Genomic DNA, 27,669 nt, shown 5'->3' on the forward strand with positions numbered 1-27,669 from the left:
AACAGCCCTGGGGCTCTGTGCTCTGGAAAAGAGAAGGCTGAGGGGGTGACCTGATCGAGGTCTGTAAGACTCTGAGAGGGTTTGGATGGGGTCGATGTAGAGACGATGTTTCCGGGTGTGTGTGGGGGTGGGTGGGGAGGGGGGTGGAGAGACCAGAACGAGGGGGCCGTCAGTGTAAGACAGTCACTCATAAATCTAATGGGGAATTCAGGAGAAAGTTCCTTTACCCAGAGAGAGAGAGAGGGGGTGGCGGAGCGGGGGGAGAATGTGGAACTCGCCCCCACAGGGAGTGGACGAGGGGAATTGTTTGGGGGTGGGGGGAGGAAGCTGGATAAACACACGAGGGGGACGGGGGAGAAGGATATGAGGGAGGGAGGGAGGGGGAGGCGGTGAGACCACACGCAGACTGACTCATCACAACCCAAGACTTTATTCAACTGCGGCTCGGAAACACAAACACTTGCCGTGTGAGAGAGAGGGAGAGAGAGAGATTGAGAGAGGGAGAGAGGGAGAGAGAGAGAGAGAGAGAGTGGGGGGCGAGTGGGGTGGGATTGCGGGTGGGGTGTGAGATCAGACTGTCCCTCACGAGTGCCGACGGCGGACGAAACCCGTTGGGCCCGGGGTCTCCTCTCAGCCACCATCACAGCATCACCTTCAGGTCAGCCCTGCTCGCCTGCTCGGACAGCAGCGCTTGTTTGCTCTCCGCGCTCAGCGGGTTTCTCCCTAGCCTGAAGGGAGACAGAGAGGAAGAGGACGAGTCAGCTCTGACCGCAGTCACAGTGGCGCCACGTCATTCTCGTCCCCCCATCCCTCCCTCCTTGCCAAGAATAGAGAGGCACGTTGGTCCCCCACACCCCCACCACAACCCCCCCACCACCACCCTGGGCTTTCCTGCTTGCACACTCACCAGGGCGAAGGCAAAGAATGCCAAACTATCACAACAATTCACACCGCAGGAGAAGAGAGTGCCGACCGCTTGGCTCTGGTTTGGCTGTGAAGCGTTGCCGCGCCTGAAGGACAACGCGCGCTGTCTCCGAGTGGGCACGGACCAGCCCCATTACCAGCTCGCCCGGGTTTTCGGCAAGCGGCCGCCGTTCGCGGCAGCGATCGGCGCACGCTCGGGGTTGCTCGGCAAGTGCTGTCCGATCGCACCCAGCGGGCAGACGTTTGGGTTTTTTTTTGCCAGCGCCGCCTGCTTTGAGCAGCGGTCTGTAACTCAGCCGATTAGGAACAGCCAGATGGGAATGTGCTGCTTGATTCGAGCGGCCGGTCGCTGGGGCGTAGGGGTCCACACACCCGGCACCGGAATTCACACGCACGCGCGAAGCCGCTCGATTGGGTGGGAGACGGGACATCTTTCGGGCCGATCGACTGCAAATGGAAGGCCTCGGCAACATGCCACCCGGCAGTGACATTCCCGAGCTAGCGTACTAAGGGGTTATTAGAACCCCATTTCCTCTGTAACAGCTCCCCAGTTGCTCTTTGCAAACTTTCACTGTCTCAGGAAAAAAGAACCTCCATTTTGGACGGCACCTGGAATAAAATTTCCACCCGGAGGTTTGCCAGCGGAATTCAACCACAACAGGTCTCGAGCGATGGGGAGGTGGTGGGGAGATACTTGACCAGGTGGCCTAAAGTTCGGTCGAAGAGCATGATTTTAGGTGCATCTTAAATGAGAGAGAGAGAGAGAGAGAGAGAGCGCGGGGGCGGGGGGATTGGAGAGGTATACTGAGGGAATTCCAGGCAGCTGAAGGCTCGGACGCCGATGGTGGAGCGATGGGGAATCGGGGGGATGGTCAAGAGGCTGGAATTGGAGGAGCGCAGAGATCTCGGAGGGTCGTAGGCGTGTTACAGAGATAGGGTGGGTTGTAGGGGGCTGGAGGAGGTTACAGAGATAGGGAGGGTTGTAGGGGCTGGAGGAGGTTACAGAGATAGGGAGGGTTGTAGGGGCTGGAGGAGGTTACAGAGATAGGGAGGGTTGTAGGGGGCTGGAGGAGGTTACAGAGATAGGGAGGGTTGTAGGGGCTGGAGGAGGTTACAGAGATAGGGAGGGTTGTAGGGGGCTGGAGGAGGTTACAGAGATAGGGAGGGGTGTAGGGGCTGGAGGAGGTTACAGAGATAGGGAGGGTTGTAGGGGCTGAGGGGCTGGAGGAGTTTACAGAGATAGGGAGGGTTGTAGGGGCTGGAGGAGGTTACAGAGATAGGGAGGGTTGTAGGGGTTGGAGGAGGTTACAGAGATAGGGAGGGTTGTAGGGGCTGGAGGAGGTTACAGAGGTAGGGAGGGTTGTTGGGGCTGGAGGAGGTTACAGAGACAGGGAGTGTTGTAGGGGCTGGAGGAGGTTACAGAGATAGGAAGGGTTGTAGGGGCTGGAGGAGGTTACAGAGATAGGGAGGGTTGTAGAGACTGGAGGAGGTTGCAGAGATAGGGAGGGTTGTAGGGGCTGGAGGAGGTTACAGAGATAGGGAGGGTTGTAGGGGCTGGAGGAGGTTACAGAGATAGGGAGGGTTGTGGGGGCTGGAGGAGGTTACAGAGATAGGGAGGGTTGTGGGGGCTGGAGGAGGTTACAGAGATAGGGAGGGTTGTAGGGGCTGGAGGAGGTTACAGAGATAGGGAGGGTTGTAGGGGCTGGAGGAGGTTACAGAGATAGGGAGGGTTGTGGGGGCTGGAGGAGGTTACAGAGATAAGGAGAGTTGTAGGGGCTGAGGGGCTGGAGGAGTTTACAGAGATAGGGAGGGTTGTAGGGGGCTGGAGGAGGTTACAGAGATAGGGAGGGGTGTAGGGGCTGGAGGAGGTTACAGAGATAGGGAGGGTTGTAGGGGCTGAGGGGCTGGAGGAGTTTACAGAGATAGGGAGGGTTGTAGGGGCTGGAGGAGGTTACAGAGATAGGGAGGGTTGTAGGGGTTGGAGGAGGTTACAGAGATAGGGAGGGTTGTAGGGGCTGGAGGAGGTTACAGAGGTAGGGAGGGTTGTTGGGGCTGGAGGAGGTTACAGAGACAGGGAGTGTTGTAGGGGCTGGAGGAGGTTACAGAGATAGGAAGGGTTGTAGGGGCTGGAGGAGGTTACAGAGATAGGGAGGGTTGTAGGGGCTGGAGGAGGTTACAGAGATAGGGAGGGTTGTGGGGGCTGGAGGAGGTTACAGAGATAGGGAGGGTTGTGGGGGCTGGAGGAGGTTACAGAGATAGGGAGGGTTGTAGGGGCTGGAGGAGGTTACAGAGATAGGGAGGGTTGTAGGGGCTGGAGGAGGTTACAGAGATAGGGAGGGTTGTGGGGGCTGGAGGAGGTTACAGAGATAAGGAGAGTTGTAGGGGCTGAGGGGCTGGAGGAGTTTACAGAGATAGGGAGGGGCCATGACCATGGAATGGTTTGAAAACAATGACAAAAGTAAGTGGCAAGTAACATTCACGCCACACGAGTGCCAGGGAATGACCATCTCCAACAAGAGAGAATCCAACCCCTGACATTCAATGGCATTACGATCACTGAATTCCCCACTATCAACATCCTGGGGGTTACCATTGACCAGAAACTGAACTGGACCAGCCATATAAATACTGTGGCTACAAGAGCAGGTCAGAGGCTGGGAATCCTGCGATGAGTAACTCACCTCCTGACTCCCCAAAGCCTGTCCACCATCTACAAAGCACAAGTCAGGAGTGTGATGGGATACTCCCCACTTGCCTGGATGAGTGCAGCTCCCACAACACTCAAGAAGCTCGATTCTGTCCAGGACAAAGCAGCCCCGCTTGATTGGCACCCCATCCACAAACATTCACTCCCTCCACCACCGACGCACAGTAGCAGCCGTGTTTGTACCATCTACAAGATGCACTGCAGCAACTCACCAAGGCTCCTTCGACAGCACCTTCCAAACCCACAACCACTACCATCTAGAAGGACAAGGGCAGCAGACACATGGGAAACACCCACCACCTGGAAGTTCCCCTCCAAGTCACTCACCATCCCGACTTGGGAATATATCGGCCGTTCCTTCACTGTCGCTGGGTCAAAATCCTGGAACTCCCTCCCTAACAGCACCGTGGGTGTACCTACACCACACGGGGACTGCAGCGGCTCAAGAAGGCAGCTCACCACCACCTTCTCAAGATGCAATTAGGGATGGGGAATAAATGCTGGGCCCGGCCAGCGAAGCCCACATCCCATGAAGGGCTGGGAGTTACAATTCCATGACGAGTGCCAGAGGCAATAGGAAGGTTAACCATGATATTGGTGACTCTGTGTAAATTCCCACTAGAATAACTTACCAGAGTTTGCGCAGCCGAAGGCAGGTCTGAATGAGGGTGACAAAGCTGGGCACAGATCCCTCTGTGAAATGATTCCCCGTTAGGTAGAGGAACTGGATGGTGCGATTGACACAGAGCGCAGAGATCAGTTCCTCAGCCGCAACGTCAGTGAGGCCATTAAAACCCAGCCTGAGACGGAGAGAGAGAGAGAGAGAGTGAATCAGGTAGGGTTGAATAAGAGGAGTGAATCAGGGAGGGGTGAAGGAGAGAGAGGGAGTGAACCAGGGAGGGGTAGAGAAGAAGTGAATCAGGGCGGGGTAAAGGAGAGGGTGTAAATCGGGGGGAATGAAGGAGAGAGGGAGTGAATCAGGGAGGGGTGGAGGAGAGAGGGTGTGGATCAGGGCGGGGTGATAGAGAGAAGGAATGAATCAGGGAAGGGTGAAGGAGAAAAGAGTGAAACAGGGCGGGAGTGAAGGAGAGACTGAATCAAGGCGGGAATGAAGGAGGGAGGAAGTGAATCAGGGAGGGGTGAAGGAGAAAGGGAGTGAATCAGGGAGGGGTAGAGAAGAAGTGAATCAGGGCGGGGTAAAGGAGAGGGTGTAAATCGGGGGGAATGAAGGAGAGAGGGAGTGAACCAGGGAGGGGTAATGGAGAGGGAGTGAATAAAGCAGGGTGGAGAGAGAGTGAATCAGCAAGTTCAAGGAGAGAGGGAGTGAATAAATCATGGTGGAGAGAGTGAATCAGGGAGGGGTGAAGGAGAGTGGGAGTGAATCAGGGAGGGGTGAAGGAGAGAGGGAGTGAATCAGGGCGGAGTGAAGGAGAGAGAGAGTGAATCAAGGCGGGGTGATGGAGAGAAGGAGTGAATCAGGGCGGGGTGAAGGAGAGAGAGAGTGAATCAGGGAGGGGTGAAGGAGAGAAGGAGTGAATCTCGGCGGGAGTGAAGGAGAGAGGGAGTGAATCAGGGAGAGGTGAAGGAGAGAGGGTGTGAATCAGGGCGGGGTGATGGAGAGAAGGAGTGAATCAGGGCGGGGTGAAGGAGAGAGAGAGTGAATCAGGGAGGGGTGAAGGAGAGAAGGAGTGAATCAGGGCGGGGTGAAGGAGAGAGGGAGTGAACCAGGGAGAGGTGAAGGAGAGAGGGTGTGAATCAGGGCGGGGTGATGGAGAGAGGGAGTGAATCAGGGAGGGGTGAAGGAGAGAGGGAGTGAATCAGGGAGGGGTGAAGGAGAGAGGGTGTGAATCAGGGAGGGGTGATGGAGAGAGGGAGTGAATCAGGGAGGGGTGAAGGAGAGAGGGAGTGAATCAGGGCGGGGTGAAGGAGAGATGGAGTGAACCAGGGAGGGGTGAAGGAGAGAGGGAGTGAACCAGGGTGGGAGTGAAGGAGAGAGGGAGTGAATCAGGGCGGGGTGAAGGATAGAGGGTGTTAATCAGGGCAGGGTGATGGAGAGAGGGAGTGAATCAAAGCAGGGTGGAGAGAGAGTGAATCAGGGCAGGGTGAAGGAGAGAGGGAGTGAATCAAATCAGGGTGGAGAGAGTGAATCAGGGCGGGGTGAAGGAGAGAAGGAGTGAATCAGGGCGGGGTGAAGGAGAGAAGGAGTGAATCAGGGCGGGGTGAAGGAGAGAGGGAGTGAACCAGGGTGGGAGTGAAGGAGAGAGGGGGTGAATCAGGGCGGGGTGAAGGAGAGGAGTGAATCAGGGCAGGGTGATGGAGAGAGGGAGTGAATCAGGGCGGGAGTGAAGGACCGAGGGTGTGAATCAGGGCGGGAGTGAAGGAGAGAGGGAGTGAATCAGGGCGGAGTGAAGGAGAGAGGGAGATAATCAAAGCAGGGTGGAGAGAGAGTGAATCAGAGTAGGGTGAAGGAAAGAGGGAGTGAATCATGGCAGGAGTGAAGGAGAGGAGGAGTGAAACAGGGCGGGAGTGAAGGAGAGTGTGAATCAAGGCGGGAATGAAGGAGGGAGGGAGTGAATCAGAGAGGGGGGAGGGAGTGAATCAGAGAGGGGTGAAGGAGAGAGAGGGTGTGAATCAGGGCGGGGTGAAGGAGAGAGGGAGTAAATCAGGGGTGGATGAAGGAGAGAGGGAGTGAATCAAAGCAGGGTGAAGGAGAGAGGGAGTGAATAAAGGTAGGGTGGAGAGAGAGTGATTCAGAGCAGGGTGAAGGAGAGAGGGAGTGAATCGGAGGGGTGAAGGAGAGAGGGAACAAATCAGGGTGGGAGTGAAGGAGAGGGGACGAATCAGGGTGGGAGTGAAGGAGACAGGGAACGAATCAGGGTGTGAGTGAAGGAGAGAGGTGACGAATCAGGGAGGGGTGAAGGAGAGAGAGAGTGAATCAGGGTGGGAGTGAAGGAGAGGGGGAACGAATCAGGGTGGGAGTGAAGGAGAGAGGGAATGAATCAAGACAGGAGTGAAGGAGAGAGGGAGTGAATCAGGGTGGGAGTGAAGGAGAGAGGGAACGAATCAGGGTGGGAGTGAAGGAGAGAGGGAGTGAATCAAGACAGGAGTGAAGGAGAGCAGGAGTGAATTGAAGGGGTGAAGGAGAATGAGTAAATCAGGGTGGGGAAAGGAGAGAGGGAGTGAATCAGGGCGGGAGTGAAGGAGAGAGGGAGTGAATCAGGGTGGGAGTGAAGGAGAGAGGGAGTGAATCAGGGCGGAAGTGTAGGAGAGAGGGAGTGAATCAGGGTGGGAGTGAAGGAGAGATGGAGTGAATCAAGGCGGAAGTGAAGGAGTGAGGGAGTGGATCAGGGCAGGAGTGAAGGTGAGAGGGTGCGAATTGAAAGGGTGATGGAGAGAGGGAGTGAATCAGAGGGATGAAGGAGAGGGAGTGAATCAGGGAGGGGTGAAGGAGAGAAGAGTGAAACAGGGCGGGAGTGAAGGAGAGAGGGAGTGAATCAGGGAGGTGTGAAGGAGAGAGGGAGTGAATCAGGGAGGGGTGAAGGAGAGAGGGAGTGAATCAGGGAGGGGTAGAGAAGAAGTGAATCAGGGCGGGGTAAAGGAGAGGGTGTAATTCGGGGGGAATGAAGGAGGGAGGGAGTGAATCAAAGCAGGGTGGAGAGAAAGTCAATCAGGGCGGGGTGAAGGAGAGAGGGAGAGAATCAGGGCAGGAGTGAAGGGGAAAGGGAGTGAATCAGGGCAGGGTGAAGGAGAGAGGGGGTGAAGCAGGGCAAGGTGAAGGAGAGAGGGAGTGAATCAGGGTGGGGTGAAGGGGAAAGGGAGTGAATCAGGGCAGGGTGAAGGAGAGAGGGAGTGAATCAAGGCGGGAATGAAGGAGGGAGGGAATGAATCAGGGAGGGGTGAAGGAGAGAGAGGGTGTGAATCAGGGCGGGGTGATGGAGAGAGGGAGTGAATCACGGTGGGATGAAGGAGAGGGAGTGAATCAGAGTGGGAGCGAAGGAGAGAGGGAGTGAATCAGGGACGGGTGAAGGAGAGAGGGAGTAAATCAGGGCTGGATGAAGGAGAGAGGGAGTGAATCAGGGCGGGAGTGAAGGTGAGAGGGAATGAGTCAAAGCAGGGTGAAGGAGAGAGGGAGTGAATAAAGGCAGGGTGGAGAGAGAGTGATTCAGAGCAGGGTGAAGGAAAGAGGGAGTGAATCAGGGGGGGAATGAAGGAGAGAGGGAGATAATCAAAACAGGGTGGAGAGAAAGTGAATCAGGGTAGGGTGAAGGAGAGAGGGAGTGAATCAGGGGGGGAATGAAGGAGAGAGGGAGATAATCAAAACAGGGTGGAGAGAAAGTGAATCAGGGCAGGAGTGAAGGAGAGAGGGAGTGAATCAGGGTGGGAGTGAAGGAGAGAGGGAGTGAATCAGGGAGGGGTGAAGGAGAGAGGGAGTGAATCAGGGCGGGAGTGAAGGAGAGAGGGAGTGAATCAGGGAGGGGTGAAGGAGAGAGGGAGTGAATCAGGGCGGGCGTGAAGGAGAGAGGGAGTAAATTAGCGCTGGACGAGGGAGAGAGGGAGCGAATCAGGGAGGGGTGAAGGAGAGAGGGAGTGAATCAGGGCGTGAATGAAGGAGAGGAGTGAATCAGGGCGGGTTGATGGAGAGAGGGAGTGAATCAGGGAGGGGTGAAGGAGAGAAAGTGAATCAGGGTAGGGTGAAGGAGAGAGGGAGTGAATCAGGGCAGGAGTGAAGGAGAGAGGGAATGAATCAGTGAGGGGTGAAATAGAGAGAGGGAGTGAATCAGGGCGGGAGTGAAGGAGAGAGGGAGTGAATCAGGGCGGGAGTGAAGGAGAGAGGGAGTGAATCAAAGCAGGGTGAAGGAAAGCGGGAGTGAATCAGAGGGGGAATGAAGGAGAGAGGGAGATAATGAAAACAGGGTGGAGAGAAAGTGAATCAGGGTAGGGTGAAGGAGAGAGGGAGTGAATCAGGGCAGGAGTGAAGGAGAGAGGGAGTGAATCAGGGAGGGGTGGAGAGGAAGTGAATCAGTGCGGAAGTGAAGGAGAGAGGGAGTGAATCAGGGAGGGGTGAAGAAGAGAGGGAGTGAATCAGGGTGGGAGTGAAGGAGAGAGGGAGTGAATCAGGGCGGGAGTGAAGGAGAGAGGGAGTGAATCAGGGCGGGAGTGAAGGAGAGAGGGTGTGAATCAGGGTGGGTTGATGGAGAGAGGGAGTGAATCAGGGAGGGGTGAAGGAGAGAAGGATCGAATCAGGGTGGGAGTGAAGGAGAGGGAGTGAATCAAGACAGGAGTGAAGGAGAGAGGGAGTGAATCAGGGAGGGGTGAAGGAGAGAGGGAACGAATCAGGGTGGGAGTGAAGGAGAGAGGGAGTGAATCAAGACAGGAGTGAAGGAGAGCAGGAGTGAATTGAAGGGATGAAGGAGAATGAGTAAATCAGGGTGGGGAAAGGAGAGAGGGAGTGAATCATAGCGGGAGTGAAGGAGAGAGGGAGTGAATCAGGGTGGGAGTGAAGGAGAGAGGGAGTGAATCAGGGCGGAAGTGTAGGAGAGAAGGAGTGAATCAGGGTGGGAGTGAAGGAGAGAGGGAGTGAATCAAGACAGGAGTGAAGGAGAGAGGGAGTGAATCAGCGTGGGAGTGTAGGAGAGATGGAGTGAATCAAGGCGGAAGTGAAGGAGAGAGGGAGTGAATCAGGGCAGGAGTGAAGGTGAGAGGGTGCGAATTGAAAGGGTGATGGAGAGAGGGAGTGAATCAGAGGGATGAAGGAGAGGAAGTGAATCAGGACGGGAGTGAAGGAGAGAGGGAGTGAATCAGGGTGGGAGTGAAGGAGAGAGGAAGTGAATCAGGGCGGGAGTGAAGGAAAGAGGGAACGAATCAGGGTGGGAGTAAATGAGAGAGGGAACGAATCAGGGTGGGAGTGAAGGAGAGCAGGAGTGAATTGAAGGGGTGAAGGAGAAAATCAGGAAGGGGTGAAGGAGAGAGGGAGTGAATCAAGGAGGGGTGATGGAGAGAGGGAGTGAATCAGGGCAGGGTGATGGAGAGAGGGAGTGAATTAGGGCGGGAGTGAAGGAGAGAGGGTGTGAATCAGGGCGGGGTGAAAGAGAGGGAGTGAATCAGGGCAGGGTGAAGGAGAGAGGGAGTGAATCAGGGCGGAGTGAAGGAGAGAGGGAGTGAATCAGGGCAGGAGTGAAGGAGAGAAGGAACGAAACAGGGCGGGAGTGAAGGAGTGAGGGAGTGAATCAGGGAGGGGTGAAGGAGAGAGGGAGTGAATCAGGGAGGGGTGAAGGAGAGAGGGGGTGAATCAGGGCGGGCGTGAAGGAGAGAGGGAGTGAATCAAAACTGGGTGGAGAGAGAGTGAATCAGTAAATTCAAGGAGAGAGGGAGTCAATAAATCAGGGTGGAGAGAGTGAATCAGGGTGGGGTGAAAGAGAGTGGGAGTGAATCAGGGAGAGGTGAAGGAGAGAGGGAGTGAATCAGGGAGGGGTGAAGGAGAGAAGGAGTGAATCAGGGCGGGGTGATGGAGAGAGGGAGTGAATCAGGGAGGGGTGAAGGAGAGAGGGAGTGAACCAGGGAGGGGTGAAGGAGAGAGGGTGTGAATCAGGGCAGGGTGATGGAGAAAGGGAGTGAATCAAATCAGGGTGGATAGAGAGTGAATCAGCAAGTTCAAGGAGAGACGGAGTGAATAAATCAGGGTGGAGAGAGTAAATCAGGGCGGGGTGAAGGAGAGAAGGAGTGAATCAGGGTGGGGTGAAGGAGAGAAGGAGTGAATCAGGGCCGAGTGAAGGAGAGAAGGAGTGAATCAGGGCGGGAGTGAAGGAGAGAGGGAGTGAATCAGGGAGGGGTGAAATAGAGAGAGGGAGTGAATCAGGGCGGGAGTGAAGGAGAGAGGGAGTGAATCAAAGCAGGGTGAAGGAGAGAGGGAGTGAATAAAGGCAGGGTGGAAAGAGAGTGATTCAGAGCAGGGTGAAGGAAAGAGGGAGTGAATCAGAGGGGAAATGAAGGAGAGAGGGAGATAATCAAAACAGGGTGGAGAGAGAGCGAATCAGGGTAGGGTGAAGGAGAGAGGGAGTGAATCAGGGCAGGAGTGAAGGAGAGAGGGAGTGAATCAGGGAGTGGTGAAATAGAGAGAGGGAGTGAATAAGGGCGGGAGTGAAGGAGAGAGGGGACGAATCAGGGTGGTGTGAAGGAGAGAGAGAGTGAATCAGGGCGGGGTGATGGTGAGGGAGTGAATCAGGGAGGGGTGAAGGAGAGAAGAGTGAAACAGAGCGGGAGTGAAGGAGAGAGGGAGTGAATCAGGGAGGTGTGAAGGAGAGAGGGAGTGAATCAGGGAGGGGTGAAGGAGAGAGGGAGTGAATCAGGGAGGGGTAGAGAAGAAGTGAATCAGGGCGGGGTAAAGGAGAGGGTGTAATTCGGGGGGAATGAAGGAGAGAGGGAGTGAATCAAAGCAGGGTGGAGAGAAAGTCAATCAGGGCAGGGTGAAGGAGAGAGGGAGAGAATCAGGGCAGGAGTGAAGGGGATAGGGAGTGAATCAGGGCAGGGTGAAGGAGAGAGGGGGTGAATCAGGGCAAGGTGAAGGAGAGAGGGAGTGAATCAGGGTGGGGTGAAGGGGAAGGGGCGTGAATCAGGGCAGGGTGAAGGAGAGAAGGAATGAAACAGGGCGGGAGTGAAGGAGGGAGGGAGTGAATCAAAGCAGGGTGAAGGAGAGAGGGAGTGAATAAAGGCAGGGTGGAGAGAGAGTGATTCAGAGCAGGGTGAAGGAAAGAGGGAGTGAATCAGGGGGGGAATGAAGGAGAGAGGGAGATAATCAAAACAGGGTGGAGAGAAAGTGAATCAGGGTAGGGTGAAGGAGAGAGGGAGTGAATCAGGGGGGGAATGAAGGAGAGAGGGAGATAATCAAAACAGGGTGGAGAGAAAGTGAATCAGGGCAGGAGCGAAGGAGAGAGGAAGTGAATCAGGGTAGGGTGAGGGAGAGAGGGAGTGAATCAGGGCAGGAGTGAAGGAGAGAGGGAGTGAATCAGGGAGGGGTGAAGGAGAGAGGGAGTGAATAAGGGAGGGGTGGAGAGGAAGTGAATCAGTGGGGAAGTGAAGGAGAGAGGGAGTGAATCAGGGCGGGCGTGAAGGAGAGAGGGAGTAAATCAGCGCTGGACGAAGGAGAGAGGGAGCGAATCAGGGAGGGGTGAAGGAGAGAGGGAGTGAATCAGGGCATGAATGAAGGAGAGGAGTGAATCAGGGCGGGTTGATGGAGAGAGGGAGTGAATCAGGGAGGGGTGAAGGAGAGAAAGTGAATCAGGGTAGGGTGAAGGAGAAAGGGAGTGAATCAGGGCAGGAGTGAAGGAGAGAGGGAATGAATCAGGGAGGGGTGAAATAGAGAGAGGGAGTGAATCAGGGCGGGAGTGAAGGAGAGAGGGAGTGAATCAGGGAGGGAGTGAAGGAGAGAGGGAGTGAATCAAAGCAGGGTGAAGGAGAGAGGGAGTGAATAAAGGCAGGGTGGAAAGAGAGTGATTCAGAGCAGGGTGAAGGAAAGAGGGAGTGAATCAGAGGGGGAATGAAGGAGAGAGGGAGATAATCAAAACAGGGTGGAGAGAGAGCGAATCAGGGTAGGGTGAAGGAGAGAGGGAGTGAATCAGGGCAGGAGTAAAGGAGAGAGGGAGTGAATCAGGGAGGAGTGAAATAGAGAGAGGGAGTGAATCAGGGCGGGAGTGAAGGAGAGAGGGGACGAATCAGGGTGGTGTGAAGGAGAGAGGGAGTGAATCAGGGCAGGAGTGAAGGAGAGAGGGAGTGAATCAGGGAGGGGTGGAGAGGAAGTGAATCAGTGCGGAAGTGAAGGAGATAGGGAGTGAATCAGGGCGGGAGTGAAGGAGAGAGGGAGTGAATCAGGGAGGGGTGAGGAAGAGAGGGAGTGAATCAGGATGGGAGTGAAGGAGAGAGGGAGTGAATCAGGGCGGGAGTGAAGGAGAGAGGGAGTGAATCAGGGCGGGAGTGAAGGAGAGAGGGAGTGAATCAGGGCGGGAGTGAAGGAGAGAGGGTGTGAATCAGGGTGGGTTGATGGAGAGAAAGAGTGAATCAGGGAGGGGTGAAGGAGAGAAGGATCGAATCAGGGCGGGGTGAAGGAGAGAAGGAGTGAATCTCGGTGGGAGTGAAGGAGAGAGGGAGTGAATCAGGGAGGGGTGAAGGAGAGAGGGAGTGAATCAGGGCAGGGTGAAGGAGAGAGGGAATAAACCAGGGAGGGGTGAAGGAGAGAGTGAGTGAATCAGGGTGGGAGTGAAGGAGAGGGGGAACGAATCAGGGTGGGAGTGAAGGAGAGAGGGAGTGAATCAAGACAGGAGTGAAGGAGAGAGGGAGTGAATCAGGGAGGGGTGAAGGAGAGAGGGAACGAATCTGGGTGGGAGTGAAGGAGAGAGGGAGTGAATCAAGACAGGAGTGAAGGAGAGCAGGAGTGAATTGAAGGGGTGAAGGAGAATGAGTAAATCAGGGTGGGGAAAGGAGAGAGGGAGTGAATCAGGGCGGGAGTGAAGGAGAGAGGGAGTGAATCAGGGAGGGGTGAAGGAGAGGAAATGAATCAGGGCGGGAGTGAAGGAGAGAGGGAGTGAATCAGGGCGGGAGTGAAGGAGAGAGGGAGTGAATCAGGGAAGGGTGAAGGAGAGGAAATGAATCAGGGCGGGAGTGAAGGAGAGAGGGAGTGAATCAGGGCGGAAGTGTAGGAGAGAGGGAGTGAATCAGGGTGGGAGTGAAGGAGAGAGGGAGTGAATCAAGACAGGAGTGAAGGAGAGAGGGAGTGAATCAGGGTGGGAGTGAAGGAGAGATGGAGTGAATCAAGGCGGAAGTGAAGGAGAGAGGGCGTGAATGAGGGCAGGAGTGAAGGTGAGAGGGTGCGAATTGAAAGGGTGATGGAGAGAGGGAGTGAATCAGAGGGATGAAGGAGAGGAAGTGAATCAGGACGGGAGTGAAGGAGAGAGGGAGTGAATCAGGGTGGGAGTAAAGGAGAGTGGAAGTGAATCAGGGCGGGAGTGAAGGAGAGAGGAAGTGAATCAGGGCGGGAGTGAAGGAGAGAGGGAACGAATCAGGGTGGGAGTAAAGGAGAGAGGGAACGAATCAGGGTGGGAGTGAAGGAGAGAGGGAGTAAATCAGGGCGGGAGTGAAGGTGAGAGGGTGTGAATCAGGGCGGGGTGAAGGTGAGAGGGAGTGAATCCGGGCAGGGTGATGGAGAGAGGGAGTGAATCAGGGCAGGGTGATGGAGAGAGGGAGTGAATCAGGGCGGGAGTGAAGGAGAGAGGGTGTGAATCAGGGCGGGGTGAAGGAGAGGGAGTGAATCAGGGCAGGGTGAAGGAGAGAGGGAGTGAATCAGGGCGGAGTGAAGGAGAGAGGGAGTGAATCAGGGCGGGAGTGAAGGAGAGAGGGTGTGAATCAGGGCAGAGTGAAGGATGGAGTGAATCAGGGCAGGAGTGAAGGAGAGAAGGAATGAAACAGGGCGGGAGTGAAGGAGGGAGGGAGTGAATCAGGGAGGGGTGAAGGGGGAGGGCGTGAATCAGGGCGGGAGTGAAGGAGAGAGGGAGTGAATCAGGGAGAGGTGGCGAGGAAGTGAATCAGGGAGGAAGTGAAGGAGAGAGGGAGTGAATCAGGGAGGGGTGAAGGAGAGGGAGTGAATCAGAGCAGGGTGAAGGAGAGAGGGAGTGAATCAGGGCGGGCGTGAAGGAGAGAGGGAATGAATCAAAACTGGGTGGAGAGAGAGTGAATCAGCAAATTCAAGGAGAGAAGGAGTGAATAAATCAGGGTGGAGAGAGTGAATCAGGGCGGGGTGAAGGAGAGTGGGAGTGAATCAGGGAGAGGTGAAGGAGAGAGGGAGTGAATCAGGGAGGGGTGAAGGAGAGAGGGAGTGAATCAGGGAGGGGTGAAGGAAGGAGGGAGTGAACCAGGCAGGGGTGAAGGAGAGAGGGTGTGAATCAGGGCAGGGTGATGGAGAGAGGGAGTGAATCAAATCAGGGTGGATAGAGAGTGAATCAGCAAGTTCAAGGAGAGACGGAGTGAATAAATCAGGGTGGAGAGAGTAAATCAGGGCGGCGTGAAGGAGAGAAGGAGTGAATCAGGGCGGGGTGAAGGAAAGAAGGAGTGAATCAGGGCCGGGTGAAGGAGAGAGGGAGTGAACCAGGGTGGGAGTGAAGGAGAGCAGGAGTGAATTGAAGGGGTGAAGGAGAAAGAGTAAATCAGGGAGGGGTGAAGGAGAGGGAGTGAATCAAGGAGGGGTGATGGAGAGAGGGAGTGAATCAGGGCAGGGTGATGCAGAGAGGGAGTGAATCAGGGCGGGAGTGAAGGAGAGGGTGTGAATCAGGGCGGGGTGAAGGAGAAAGAGTAAATCAGGGTGGGGAAAGGAGAGGGAGTGAATCAGGGAGGGGTGAAGGAGAGAGGGAGTGAATCAGGGCGTGAATGAAGGAGAGGAGTGAATCAGGGCGGGTTGATGGAGAGAGGGAGTGAATCAGGGAGGGGTGAAGGAGAGAGGGAGTGAATCAAAGCAGGGTAAAGGAGAGAGGGAGTGAATCAGGGCAGGAGTGAAGGAGAGAGGGAGTGAATCAGGGAGGGGTGAAATAGAGAGAGGGAGTGAATCAGGGCGGGAGTGAAGGAGAGAGGGAGTGAATCAGGGCGGGAGTGAAGGAGAGGGTGTGAATCAGGGCGGGGTGAAGGAGAAAGAGTAAATCAGGGTGGGGAAAGGAGAGGGAGTGAATCAGGGAGGGGTGAAGGAGAGAGGAAGTGAATCAGGGCGTGAATGAAGGAGAGGAGTGAATCAGGGCGGGTTGATGGAGAGAGGGAGTGAATCAGGGAGGGGTGAAGGAGAGAGGGAGTGAATCAAAGCAGGATAAAGGAGAGAGGGAGTGAATCAGGGCAGGAGTGAAGGAGAGAGGGAGTGAATCAGGGAGGGGTGAAATAGAGAGAGGGAGTGAATCAGGGCAGGAGTGAAGGAGAGAGGGAGTGAATCAGGGAGGGGTGAAATAGAGAGAGGGAGTGAATCAGGGCAGGGTGATGGAGAGAGGGAGTGAATCAAATCAGGGTGGATAGAGAGTGAATCAGCAAGTTCAAGGAGAGACGGAGTGAATAAATCAGGGTGGAGAGAGTAAATCAGGGCGGCGTGAAGGAGAGAAGGAGTGAATCAGGGCGGGGTGAAGGAAAGAAGGAGTGAATCAGGGCCGGGTGAAGGAGAGAGGGAGTGAACCAGGGTGGGAGTGAAGGAGAGCAGGAGTGAATTGAAGGGGTGAAGGAGAAAGAGTAAATCAGGGTGGGGAAAGGAGAGGGAGTGAATCAGGGAGGGGTGAAGGAGAGAGGGAGTGAATCAGGGCGTGAATGAAGGAGAGGAGTGAATCAGGGCGGGTTGATGGAGAGAGGGAGTGAATCAGGGAGGGGTGAAGGAGAGAGGGAGTGAATCAAAGCAGGGTAAAGGAGAGAGGGAGTGAATCAGGGCAGGAGTGAAGGAGAGAGGGAGTGAATCAGGGAGGGGTGAAATAGAGAGAGGGAGTGAATCAGGGCGGGAGTGAAGGAGAGAGGGAGTGAATCAGGGCGGGAGTGAAGGAGAGGGTGTGAATCAGGGCGGGGTGAAGGAGAAAGAGTAAATCAGGGTGGGGAAAGGAGAGGGAGTGAATCAGGGAGGGGTGAAGGAGAGAGGAAGTGAATCAGGGCGTGAATGAAGGAGAGGAGTGAATCAGGGCGGGTTGATGGAGAGAGGGAGTGAATCAGGGAGGGGTGAAGGAGAGAGGGAGTGAATCAAAGCAGGGTAAAGGAGAGAGGGAGTGAATCAGGGCAGGAGTGAAGGAGAGAGGGAGTGAATCAGGGAGGGGTGAAATAGAGAGAGGGAGTGAATCAGGGCGGGAGTGAAGGAGAGAGGGAGTGAATCAGGGCGGGAGTGAAGCAGAGAGGGAGTGAATCAGGGCGGGAGTGAAGGAGAGAGGGAGTGAATCAAAGCAGGGTAAAGGAGAGAGGGAGTGAATCAGGGCAGGAGTGAAGGAGAGAGGGAGTGAATCAGGGAGGGGTGAAATAGAGAGAGGGAGTGAATCAGGGCGGGAGTGAAGGAGAGAGGGAGTGAATCAGGGCGGGAGTGAAGGAGAGAGGGAGTGAATCAGGGCGGGAGTGAAGGAGAGAGGGAGTGAATCAGGGCGGGAGTGAAGGAGAGAGGGAGTGAATCAAAGCAGAGTGAAGGAGAGAGGGAGTGAATAAAGGCAGGGTGGAAAGATAGTGATTCAGAGCAGGGTGAAGGAAAGAGGGAGTGAATCAGAGGGGAAATGAAGGAGAGAGGGAGATAATCAAAACATTGTGGAGAGAGAGCGAATCAGGGTAGGGTGAAGGAGAGAGGGAGTGAATCAGGGCAGGAGTGAAGGAGAGAGGGAGTGAATCAGGGAGGGGTGAAATAGAGAGAGGGAGTGAATCAGGGCGGGAGTGAAGGAGAGAGGGGACGAATCAGGGTGGTGTGAAGGAGAGAGAGAGTGAATCAGGGCGGGGTGATGGTGAGGGAGTGAATCAGGGAGGGGTGAAGGAGAGAAGAGTGAAACAGGGCGGGAGTGAAGGAGAGAGGGAGTGAATCAGGGAGGTGTGAAGGAGAGAGGGAGTGAATCAGGGAGGGGTGAAGGAGAGAGGGAGTGAATCAGGGAGGGGTAGAGAAGAAGTGAATCAGGGCGGGGTAAAGGAGAGGGTGTAATTCGGGGGGAATGAAGGAGAGAGGGAGTGAATCAAAGCAGGGTGGAGAGAAAGTCAATCAGGGCGGGGTGAAGGAGAGAGGGAGTGAATCAGGGTGGGGTGAAGGGGAAAGGGAGTGAATCAGGGCGGGAGTGAAGGAGAGAGGGAACGAATCAGGGTGGGAGTAAAGGAGAGAGGGAGTAAATCAGGGCGGGAGTGAAGGAGAGAGGGAACGAATCAGGGTGGGAGTGAAGGAGAGAGGGTGTGAATCAGGGCGGGAGTGAAGGAGAGAGGGTGTGAATCAGGGCGGGGTGAAGGTGAGAGGGTGTGAATCAGGGCGGGGTGAAGGTGAGAGGGAGTGAATCAGGGCGGGAGTGAAGGAGAGAGGGAACGAATCAGGGTGGGAGTAAAGGCGAGAGGGAACGAATCAGGGTGGGAGTGAAGGAGAGAGGGAGTAAATCAGGGCGGGAGTGAAGGAGAGAGGCTGTGAATCAGGGCAGGGTGAAGGTGAGAGGGAGTGAATCAGGGCAGGGTGAAGGAGAGAGGGAGTTAATCAGGGCAGGGTGATGGAGAGAGGGAGTGAATCAGGGCGGGAGTGAAGGAGAGAGGGTGTGAATTAGGGTGGGGTGAAGGAGAGGGAGTGAATCAGGGCAGGGTGAAGGAGTGAGGGAGTGAATCAGGGCGGAGTGAAGGAGAGAGGGAGTGAATCAGGGCAGGAGTGAAGGAGAGAAGGAATGAAACAGGGCGGGCGTGAAGGAGGGAGGGAGTGAATCAGGGAGGGGTGAAGGGGGAGGGCGTGAATCAGGGCGGGAGTGAAGGAGAGAGGGAGTGAATCAGGGACGGGTGGCGAGGAAGTGAATCAGGGAGGAAGTGAAGGAGAGAGGGAGTGAATCAGGGAGGGGTGAAGGAGAGGGAGTGAATCAGAGCAGGGTGAAGGAGAGAGGGAGTGAATCAGGGCGGGCGTGAAGGAGAGAGGGAGTGAATCAAAACTGGGTGGAGAGAGAGTGAATCAGCAAATTCAAGGAGAGAGTGAGTGAATAAATCAGGGTGGAGAGAGTGAATCAGGGCAGGGTGAAGGAGAGTGGGAGTGAATCAGGGAGAGGTGAAGGAGAGAGGGAGTGAATCAGGGAGGGGTGAAGGAGAGAAGGAGTGAATCAGGGCGGGGTGAAGGAGAGGGAGTGAACCAGGGAGAGGTGAAGGAGAGAGGGTGTGAATCAGGGCGGGGTGAAGGAAAGAGGGAGTGAATCAGGGAGAGGTGAAGGAGAGAGGGTGTGAATCAGGGCGGGGTGAAGGAGAGAGGGAGTGAACCAGGGAGGGGTGAAGGAGAGAGGGTGTGAATCAGGGCAGGGTGATGGAGAAAGGGAGTGAATCAAATCAGGGTGGATAGAGAGTGAATCAGCAAGTTCAAGGAGAGACGGAGTGAATAAATCAGGGTGGAGAGAGTAAATCAGGGCGGGGTGAAGGAGAGAAGGAGTGAATCAGGGCCGGGTGAAGGAGAGAGGGAGTGAACCAGGGTGGGAGTGAAGGAGAGCAGGAGTGCATTGAAGGGGTGAAATAGAAAGAGTAAATCAGGGAGGGGTGAAGGAGAGGGAGTGAATCAAGGAAGGGTGATGGAGAGAGGGAGTGAATCAGGGCGGGGTGAAGGAGAGAAGGAGTGAATCAGGGCCGGGTGAAGGAGAAAAGGAGTGAATCAGGGTGGGGTGAAGGAGAGAGGGAGTGAACCAGGGTGGGAGTGAAGGAGAGCAGGAGTGAATTGAAGGGGTGAAGGAGAAAGAGTAAATCAGGGTGGGGAAAGGAGAGGGAGTGAATCAGGGAGGGGTGAAGGAGAGAGGGAGTGAATCAGGGCGTGAATGAAGGAGAGGAGTGAACCAGGGCAGGTTGATGGAGAGAGGGAGTGAATCAGGGAGGGGTGAAGGAGAGAGGGAGTGAATCAAAGCAGGGTGAAGGAGAGAGGGAGTGAATAAAGGCAGGGTGGAAAGAGAGTGATTCAGAGCAGGGTGAAGGAAAGAGGGAGTGAATCAGAGGGGGAATGAAGGAGAGGGAGATAATCAAAACAGGGTGGAGAGAGAGCGAATCAGGGTAGGGTGAAGGAGAGAGGGAGTGAATCAGGGCAGGAGTGAAGGAGAGAGGGAGTGAATCAGGGAGGGGTGAAATAGAGAGAGGGAGTGAATCAGGGCGGGAGTGAAGGAGAGAGGGAGTGAATCAGGGCGGGAGTGAAGGAGAGGAGTGAATCAGGGCGGGTTGATGGAGAGAGGGAGTGAATCAGGGAGGGGTGAAGGAGAGAGGGAGTGAATCAAAGCAGGGTAAAGGAGAGAGGGAGTGAATCAGGGCAGGAGTGAAGGAGAGAGGGAGTGAATCAGGGAGGGGTGAAATAGAGAGAGGGAGTGAATCAGGGCGGGAGTGAAGGAGAGAGGGAGTGAATCAGGGCGGGAGTGAAGCAGAGAGGGAGTGAATCAGGGCGGGAGTGAAGGAGAGAGGGAGTGAATCAAAGCAGGGTAAAGGAGAGAGGGAGTGAATCAGGGCGGGAGTGAAGGAGAGAGGGAGTGAATCAAAGCAGAGTGAAGGAGAGAGGGAGTGAATAAAGGCAGGGTGGAAAGATAGTGATTCAGAGCAGGGTGAAGGAAAGAGGGAGTGAATCAGAGGGGAAATGAAGGAGAGAGGGAGATAATCAAAACATTGTGGAGAGAGAGCGAATCAGGGTAGGGTGAAGGAGAGAGGGAGTGAATCAGGGCAGGAGTGAAGGAGAGAGGGAGTGAATCAGGGAGGGGTGAAATAGAGAGAGGGAGTGAATCAGGGCGGGAGTGAAGGAGAGAGGGGACGAATCAGGGTGGTGTGAAGGAGAGAGAGAGTGAATCAGGGCAGGGTGATGGTGAGGGAGTGAATCAGGGAGGGGTGAAGGAGAGAAGAGTGAAACAGGGCGGGAGTGAAGGAGAGAGGGAGTGAATCAGGGAGGTGTGAAGGAGAGAGGGAGTGAATCAGGGAGGGGTGAAGGAGAGAGGGAGTGAATCAGGGAGGGGTAGAGAAGAAGTGAATCAGGGCGGGGTAAAGGAGAGGGTGTAATTCGGGGGGAATGAAGGAGAGAGGGAGTGAATCAAAGCAGGGTGGAGAGAAAGTCAATCAGGGCGGGGTGAAGTAGAGAGGGAGAGAATCAGGGCAAGGTGAAGGAGAGAGGGAGTGAATCAGGGTGGGGTGAAGGGGAAAGGGAGTGAATCAGGGCGGGAGTGAAGGAGAGAGGGAACGAATCAGGGTGGGAGTAAAGGAGAGAGGGAGTAAATCAGGGCGGGAGTGAAGGAGAGAGGGAACGAATCAGGGTGGGAGTGAAGGAGAGAGGGTGTGAATCAGGGCGGGAGTGAAGGAGAGAGGGTGTGAATCAGGGCGGGGTGAAGGTGAGAGGGTGTGAATCAGGGCGGGGTGAAGGTGAGAGGGAGTGAATCAGGGCGGGAGTGAAGGAGAGAGGGAACGAATCAGGGTGGGAGTAAAGGCGAGAGGGAACGAATCAGGGTGGGAGTGAAGGAGAGAGGGAGTAAATCAGGGCGGGAGTGAAGGAGAGAGGCTGTGAATCAGGGCAGGGTGAAGGTGAGAGGGAGTGAATCAGGGCAGGGTGAAGGAGAGAGGGAGTTAATCAGGGCAGGGTGATGGAGAGAGGGAGTGAATCAGGGCGGGAGTGAAGGAGAGAGGGTGTGAATTAGGGTGGGGTGAAGGAGAGGGAGTGAATCAGGGCAGGGTGAAGGAGTGAGGGAGTGAATCAGGGCGGAGTGAAGGAGAGAGGGAGTGAATCAGGGCAGGAGTGAAGGAGAGAAGGAATGAAACAGGGCGGGCGTGAAGGAGGGAGGGAGTGAATCAGGGAGGGGTGAAGGGGGAGGGCGTGAATCAGGGCGGGAGTGAAGGAGAGAGGGAGTGAATCAGGGACGGGTGGCGAGGAAGTGAATCAGGGAGGAAGTGAAGGAGAGAGGGAGTGAATCAGGGAGGGGTGAAGGAGAGGGAGTGAATCAGAGCAGGGTGAAGGAGAGAGGGAGTGAATCAGGGCGGGCGTGAAGGAGAGAGGGAGTGAATCAAAACTGGGTGGAGAGAGAGTGAATCAGCAAATTCAAGGAGAGAGTGAGTGAATAAATCAGGGTGGAGAGAGTGAATCAGGGCAGGGTGAAGGAGAGTGGGAGTGAATCAGGGAGAGGTGAAGGAGAGAGGGAGTGAATCAGGGAGGGGTGAAGGAGAGAAGGAGTGAATCAGGGCGGGGTGAAGGAGAGGGAGTGAACCAGGGAGAGGTGAAGGAGAGAGGGTGTGAATCAGGGCGGGGTGAAGGAGAGAGGGAGTGAATCAGGGAGAGGTGAAGGAGAGAGGGTGTGAATCAGGGCGGGGTGAAGGAGAGAGGGAGTGAACCAGGGAGGGGTGAAGGAGAGAGGGTGTGAATCAGGGCAGGGTGATGGAGAAAGGGAGTGAATCAAATCAGGGTGGATAGAGAGTGAATCAGCAAGTTCAAGGAGAGACGGAGTGAATAAATCAGGGTGGAGAGAGTAAATCAGGGCGGGGTGAAGGAGAGAAGGAGTGAATCAGGGCCGGGTGAAGGAGAGAGGGAGTGAACCAGGGTGGGAGTGAAGGAGAGCAGGAGTGCATTGAAGGGGTGAAATAGAAAGAGTAAATCAGGGAGGGGTGAAGGAGAGGGAGTGAATCAAGGAAGGGTGATGGAGAGAGGGAGTGAATCAGGGCGGGGTGAAGGAGAGAAGGAGTGAATCAGGGCCGGGTGAAGGAGAAAAGGAGTGAATCAGGGTGGGGTGAAGGAGAGAAGGAGTGAATCAGGGTGGGGTGAAGGAGAGAGGGAGTGAACCAGGGTGGGAGTGAAGGAGAGCAGGAGTGAATTGAAGGGGTGAAGGAGAAAGAGTAAATCAGGGTGGGGAAAGGAGAGGGAGTGAATCAGGGAGGGGTGAAGGAGAGAGGGAGTGAATCAGGGCGTGAATGAAGGAGAGGAGTGAACCAGGGCAGGTTGATGGAGAGAGGGAGTGAATCAGGGAGGGGTGAAGGAGAGAGGGAGTGAATCAAAGCAGGGTGAAGGAGAGAGGGAGTGAATAAAGGCAGGGTGGAGAGAGAGTGATTCAGAGCAGGGTGAAGGAAAGAGGGAGTGAATCAGAGGGGGAATGAAGGAGAGAGGGAGATAATCAAAACAGGGTGGAGAGAAAGTGAATCAGGGTAGGGTGAAGGAGAGAGGGAGTGAATTAGGGCAGGAGTGAAGGAGAGAGGGAGTGAATCAGGGAGGAGTGAAATAGAGAGAGGGAGTGAATCAGGGCGGGAGTGAAGGAGAGAGGGAGTGAATCAGGGCGGGAGTGAAGGAGAGAGGGAGTGAATCAAAGCAGGGTGAAGGAGAGAGGGAGTGAATAAAGGCAGGGTGGAAAGAGAGTGATTCAGAGCAGGGTGAAGGAAAGAGGGAGTGAATCAGAGGGGGAATGAAGGAGAGGGAGATAATCAAAACAGGGTGGAGAGAGAGCGAATCAGGGTAGGGTGAAGGAGAGAGGGAGTGAATCAGGGCAGGAGTGAAGGAGAGAGGGAGTGAATCAGGGAGGGGTGAAATAGAGAGAGGGAGTGAATCAGGGCGGGAGTGAAGGAGAGAGGGAGTGAATCAGGGCGGGAGTGAAGGAGAGAGGGAGTGAATCAGGGAGGGGTGAAATAGAGAGAGGGAGGGAATCAGGGCGGGAGTGAAGGAGAGAGGGGACGAATCAGGGTGGTGTGAAGGAGAGAGAGAGTGAATCAGGGCGGGGTGATGGTGAGGGAGTAAATCAGGGAGGGGTGAAGGAGAGAAGAGTGAAACAGGGCGGGAGTGAAGGAGAGAGGGAGTGAATCAGGGAGGTGTGAAGGAGAGAGGGAGTGAATCAGGGAGGGGTGAAGGAGAGAGGGAGTGAATCAGGGAGGGGTAGAGAAGAAGTGAATCAGGGCGGGGTAAAGGAGAGGGTGTAATTCGGGGGGAATGAAGGAGAGAGGGAGTGAATCAAAGCAGGGTGGAGAGAAAGTCAATCAGGGCGGGGTGAAGGAGAGAGGGAAAGAATCAGGGCAGGAGTGAAGGGGAAAGGGAGTGAATCAGGGCAGGGTGAAGGAGAGAGGGGTGAATCAGGGCAAGGTGAAGGAGAGAGGGAGTGAATCAGGGTGGGGAAAGGAGAGGGAGTGAATCAGGGAGGGGTGAAGGAGAGAGGGAGTGAATCAGGGCGTGAATGAAGGAGAGGAGTGAACCAGGGCAGGTTGATGGAGAGAGGGAGTGAATCAGGGAGGGGTGAAGGAGAGAGGGAGTGAATCAAAGCAGGGTGAAGGAGAGAGGGAGTGAATAAAGGCAGGGTGGAGAGAGAGTGATTCAGAGCAGGGTGAAGGAAAGAGGGAGTGAATCAGAGGGGGAATGAAGGAGAGAGGGAGATAATCAAAACAGGGTGGAGAGAAAGTGAATCAGGGTAGGGTGAAGGAGAGAGGGAGTGAATTAGGGCAGGAGTGAAGGAGAGAGGGAGTGAATCAGGGAGGAGTGAAATAGAGAGAGGGAGTGAATCAGGGCGGGAGTGAAGGAGAGAGGGAGTGAATCAGGGCGGGAGTGAAGGAGAGAGGGAGTGAATCAAAGCAGGGTGAAGGAGAGAGGGAGTGAATAAAGGCAGGGTGGAAAGAGAGTGATTCAGAGCAGGGTGAAGGAAAGAGGGAGTGAATCAGAGGGGGAATGAAGGAGAGGGAGATAATCAAAACAGGGTGGAGAGAGAGCGAATCAGGGTAGGGTGAAGGAGAGAGGGAGTGAATCAGGGCAGGAGTGAAGGAGAGAGGGAGTGAATCAGGGAGGGGTGAAATAGAGAGAGGGAGTGAATCAGGGCGGGAGTGAAGGAGAGAGGGAGTGAATCAGGGCGGGAGTGAAGGAGAGAGGGAGTGAATCAGGGAGGGGTGAAATAGAGAGAGGGAGGGAATCAGGGCGGGAGTGAAGGAGAGAGGGGACGAATCAGGGTGGTGTGAAGGAGAGAGAGAGTGAATCAGGGCGGGGTGATGGTGAGGGAGTAAATCAGGGAGGGGTGAAGGAGAGAAGAGTGAAACAGGGCGGGAGTGAAGGAGAGAGGGAGTGAATCAGGGAGGTGTGAAGGAGAGAGGGAGTGAATCAGGGAGGGGTGAAGGAGAGAGGGAGTGAATCAGGGAGGGGTAGAGAAGAAGTGAATCAGGGCGGGGTAAAGGAGAGGGTGTAATTCGGGGGGAATGAAGGAGAGAGGGAGTGAATCAAAGCAGGGTGGAGAGAAAGTCAATCAGGGCGGGGTGAAGGAGAGAGGGAAAGAATCAGGGCAGGAGTGAAGGGGAAAGGGAGTGAATCAGGGCAGGGTGAAGGAGAGAGGGGTGAATCAGGGCAAGGTGAAGGAGAGAGGGAGTGAATCAGGGTGGGGTGACGGGGAAAGGGAGTGAATCAGGGCAGGGTGAAGGAGAGAGGGAGTGAGTAAAAGCAGGGTGGGGAGAGAGTAATTCAGAGCAGGGTGCAGGAAAGAGGGAGTGAATCAGGGCAGGAGTGAAGGAGAGAGGGAGTGAATCAAGGCGGGAATGAAGGAGGGAGGGAATGAATCAGGGAGGGGTGAAGGAGAGAGAGGGTGTGAATCAGGGCGGGGTGATGGAGAGAGGGAGTGAATCACGGTGGGGTGAAGGAGAGGGAGTGAATCAGAGTGGGAGCGAAGGAGAGAGGGAGTGAATCAGGGACGGGTGAAGGAGAGAGGGAGTAAATCAGGGCTGGATGAAGGAGAGAGGGAGTGAATCAGGGCGGGAGTGAAGGTGAGAGGGAGATAATCAAAACAGGGTGGAGAGAAAGTGAATCAGGGTAGGGTGAAGGAGAGAGGGAGTGAATCAGGGGGGGAATGAAGGAGAGAGGGAGATAATCAAAACAGGGTGGAGAGAAAGTGAATCAGGGTAGGGTGAAGGAGAGAGGGAGTGAATCAGGGGGGGAATGAAGGAGAGAGGGAGATAATCAAAACAGGGTGGAGAGAAAGTGAATCAGGGCAGGAGTGAAGGAGAGAGGAAGTGAATCAGGGTAGGGTGAAGGAGAGAGGGAGTGAATCAAGGCAGGAGTGAAGGAGAGAGGGAGTGAATCAGGGAGGGGTGAAGGAGAGAGGGAGTGAATCAGGGAGGGGTGAAGGAGAGAGGGAGTGAATAAGGGAGGGGTGGAGAGGAAGTGAATCAGTGCGGAAGTGAAGGAGAGCGGGAGTGAATCAGGGTGGGAGTGAAGGAGAGAGGGAGTGAATCAGGGAGGGGTGAAGGAGAGAGGGAGTGAATCAGGGAGGGGTGAAGGAGAGAGGGAGTGAATCAGGGCGGGAGTGAAGGAGAGAGGGAGTGAATCAGGGCGGGCGTGAAGGAGAGAGGGAGTAAATCAGCACTGGACGAAGGAGAGAGGGAGCGAATCAGGGAGGGGTGAAGGAGAGTGGGAGTGAATCAGGGCGTGAATGAAGGAGAGGAGTGAATCAGGGCGGGTTGATGGAGAGAGGGAGTGAATCAGGGAGGGGTGAAGGAGAGAAAGTGAATCAGGGTAGGGTGAAGGAGAGAGGGAGTGAATCAGGGCAGGAGTGAAGGAGAGAGGGAATGAATCAGTGAGGGGTGAAATAGAGAGAGGGAGTGAATCAGGGCGGGAGTGAAGGAGAGAGGGAGTGAATCAGGGCGGGAGTGAAGGAGAGAGGGAGTGAATCAAAGCAGGGTGAAGGAGAGAGGGAGTGAATAAAGGCAGGGTAAAAAGAGAGTGATTCAGAGCAGGGTGAAGGAAAGAGGGAGTGAATCAGAGGGGGAATGAAGGAGAGAGGGAGATAATCAAAACAGGGTGGAGAGAAAGTGAATCAGGGTAGGGTGAAGGAGAGAGGGAGTGAATCAGGGCAGGAGTGAAGGAGAGAGGGAGTGAATCAGGGAGGGGTGGAGAGGAAGTGAATCAGTGCGGAAGTGAAGGAGAGAGGGAGTGAATCAGGGCGGGAGTGAAGGAGAGAGGGAGTGAATCAGGGAGGGGTGAAGAAGAGAGGGAGTGAATCAGGACGGGAGTGAAGGAGAGAGGGAGTGAATCAGGGCGGGAGTGAAGGAGAGAGGGAGTGAATCAGGGCAGGAGTGAAGGAGAGAGGGAGTGAATCAGGGCGGGAGTGAAGGAGAGAGGGTGTGAATCAGGGTGGGTTGATGGAGAGAGGGAGTGAATCAGGGAGGGGTGAAGGAGAGAAGGATCGAATCAGGGCAGGGTGAAGGAGAGAAGGAGTGAATCTCGGCGGGAGAGAAGGAGAGAGGCAGTGAATCAGGGAGGGGTGAAGGAGAGAGGGAGTGAATCAGGGCAGGAGTGAAGGAGAGAGGGAGATAATCAAAACAGGGTGGAGAGAAAGTGAATGAGGGTAGGGTGAAGGAGAGAGGGAATGAATCAGGGCAGGAGTGAAGGAGAGAGGGAGTGAATCAGGGCGGGGTGAAGGAGAGAGGGAGTGAATCAGGGAGGGGTGGAGAGGAAGTGAATCAGTGCGGAAGTGAAGGAGAGAGTGAGTGAATCAGGGCGGGGTGAAATAGAGAGAGGGAGTGAATCAGGGCGGGAGTGAAGGAGAGAGGGAGTGAATCAGGGCGGGAGTGAAGGAGAGAGGGAGTAAATCAGGGAGGGGTGAAGGAGAGAAGGATTGAATCAGGGTGGGGTGAAGGAGAGAAGGAGTGAATCTCGGCGGGAGTGAAGGAGAGAGGGAGTGAATCAGGGAGGGGTGAAGGAGAGAGAGAGTGAATCAGGGCAGGGTGATGGAGAGAGGGAGTGAATCGGGGGGGGTGATGGAGAGAGAGAGAGTGAATCAGGGACGGGTAAAGGAGAGGGTGTAAATCAGGGGGGGAATGAAGGAGAGAGGGAGTGAATCAGGGTGGGGTGATGGAGAGAGAGCGTGAATCAGGGAGGGGTGAAGGAGATGAAGTGAATCGGTGGGAGTGAAGGAGAGAGAGAGTGAATCAGTGCGGGGTGTAGGAGAGAGGGAGCGAATCAGGGCGGGAATGAAGGAGAGAGGGACTGAATCGGAGGAGTGAAGGAGAGAGAGGACAAATCAGGGTGGGAGTGACGGAGAGAGGGGACGAATCAGGGTGGGAGTGAAGGAGAGAGGGGACGAATCAGGGTGGGAGTGAAGGAGAGCAGGAGTGAATCAAGACAGGAGTAAAGGAGAGAAAGAGTGAATCAGGGCGGAAGTGAAGGAGAGAAGGAGTGAATCAAGACAGGAGTGAAGGAGAGAGGGAGTGAATCGGCGGAAGTGAAGGAGAGAAGGAATGAATCAAGACAGGAGTGAAGGAGAGAGGGAGTGAATCAGGGTGGGAGTGAAGGAGAGAGGGAATAAATCAGGGCGGGAGTGAAGGAGAGAAGGAATGAATCAAGGCGGGAGTGAAGGAGAGAGGGAGAGAATCAGGGCAGGGTGAAGGAGAGGGAGTGAATCAAGGCG

The 27,669-nt window shown here is 55.2% G+C and overlaps 1 protein-coding gene across 1 annotated transcript in view; it reads right to left on the minus strand.

Annotated features, from left to right (window-relative positions):
- Positions 1-408: 408 nt before the first annotated feature.
- Positions 409-27,669, minus strand: part of LOC144675817 (ribonuclease inhibitor-like) — a 58,817-nt gene continuing 31,556 nt past the window's right edge. The window contains exons 4-5 of the mRNA XM_078536389.1: positions 4,264-4,431; positions 409-728 (exon numbers count right to left, since the gene is read on the minus strand). Of these exons, the coding sequence (XP_078392515.1) occupies positions 641-728; positions 4,264-4,431 (256 nt within the window). The 3' untranslated portion in view covers positions 409-640. The remainder of the gene's footprint in view (positions 729-4,263; positions 4,432-27,669) is intronic.

This window comes from Cetorhinus maximus, unplaced genomic scaffold, assembly GCF_964194155.1.
Source record: "Cetorhinus maximus unplaced genomic scaffold, sCetMax3.hap1.1 HAP1_SCAFFOLD_1168, whole genome shotgun sequence".
Classification (NCBI taxonomy): domain Eukaryota; kingdom Metazoa; phylum Chordata; class Chondrichthyes; order Lamniformes; family Cetorhinidae; genus Cetorhinus; species Cetorhinus maximus.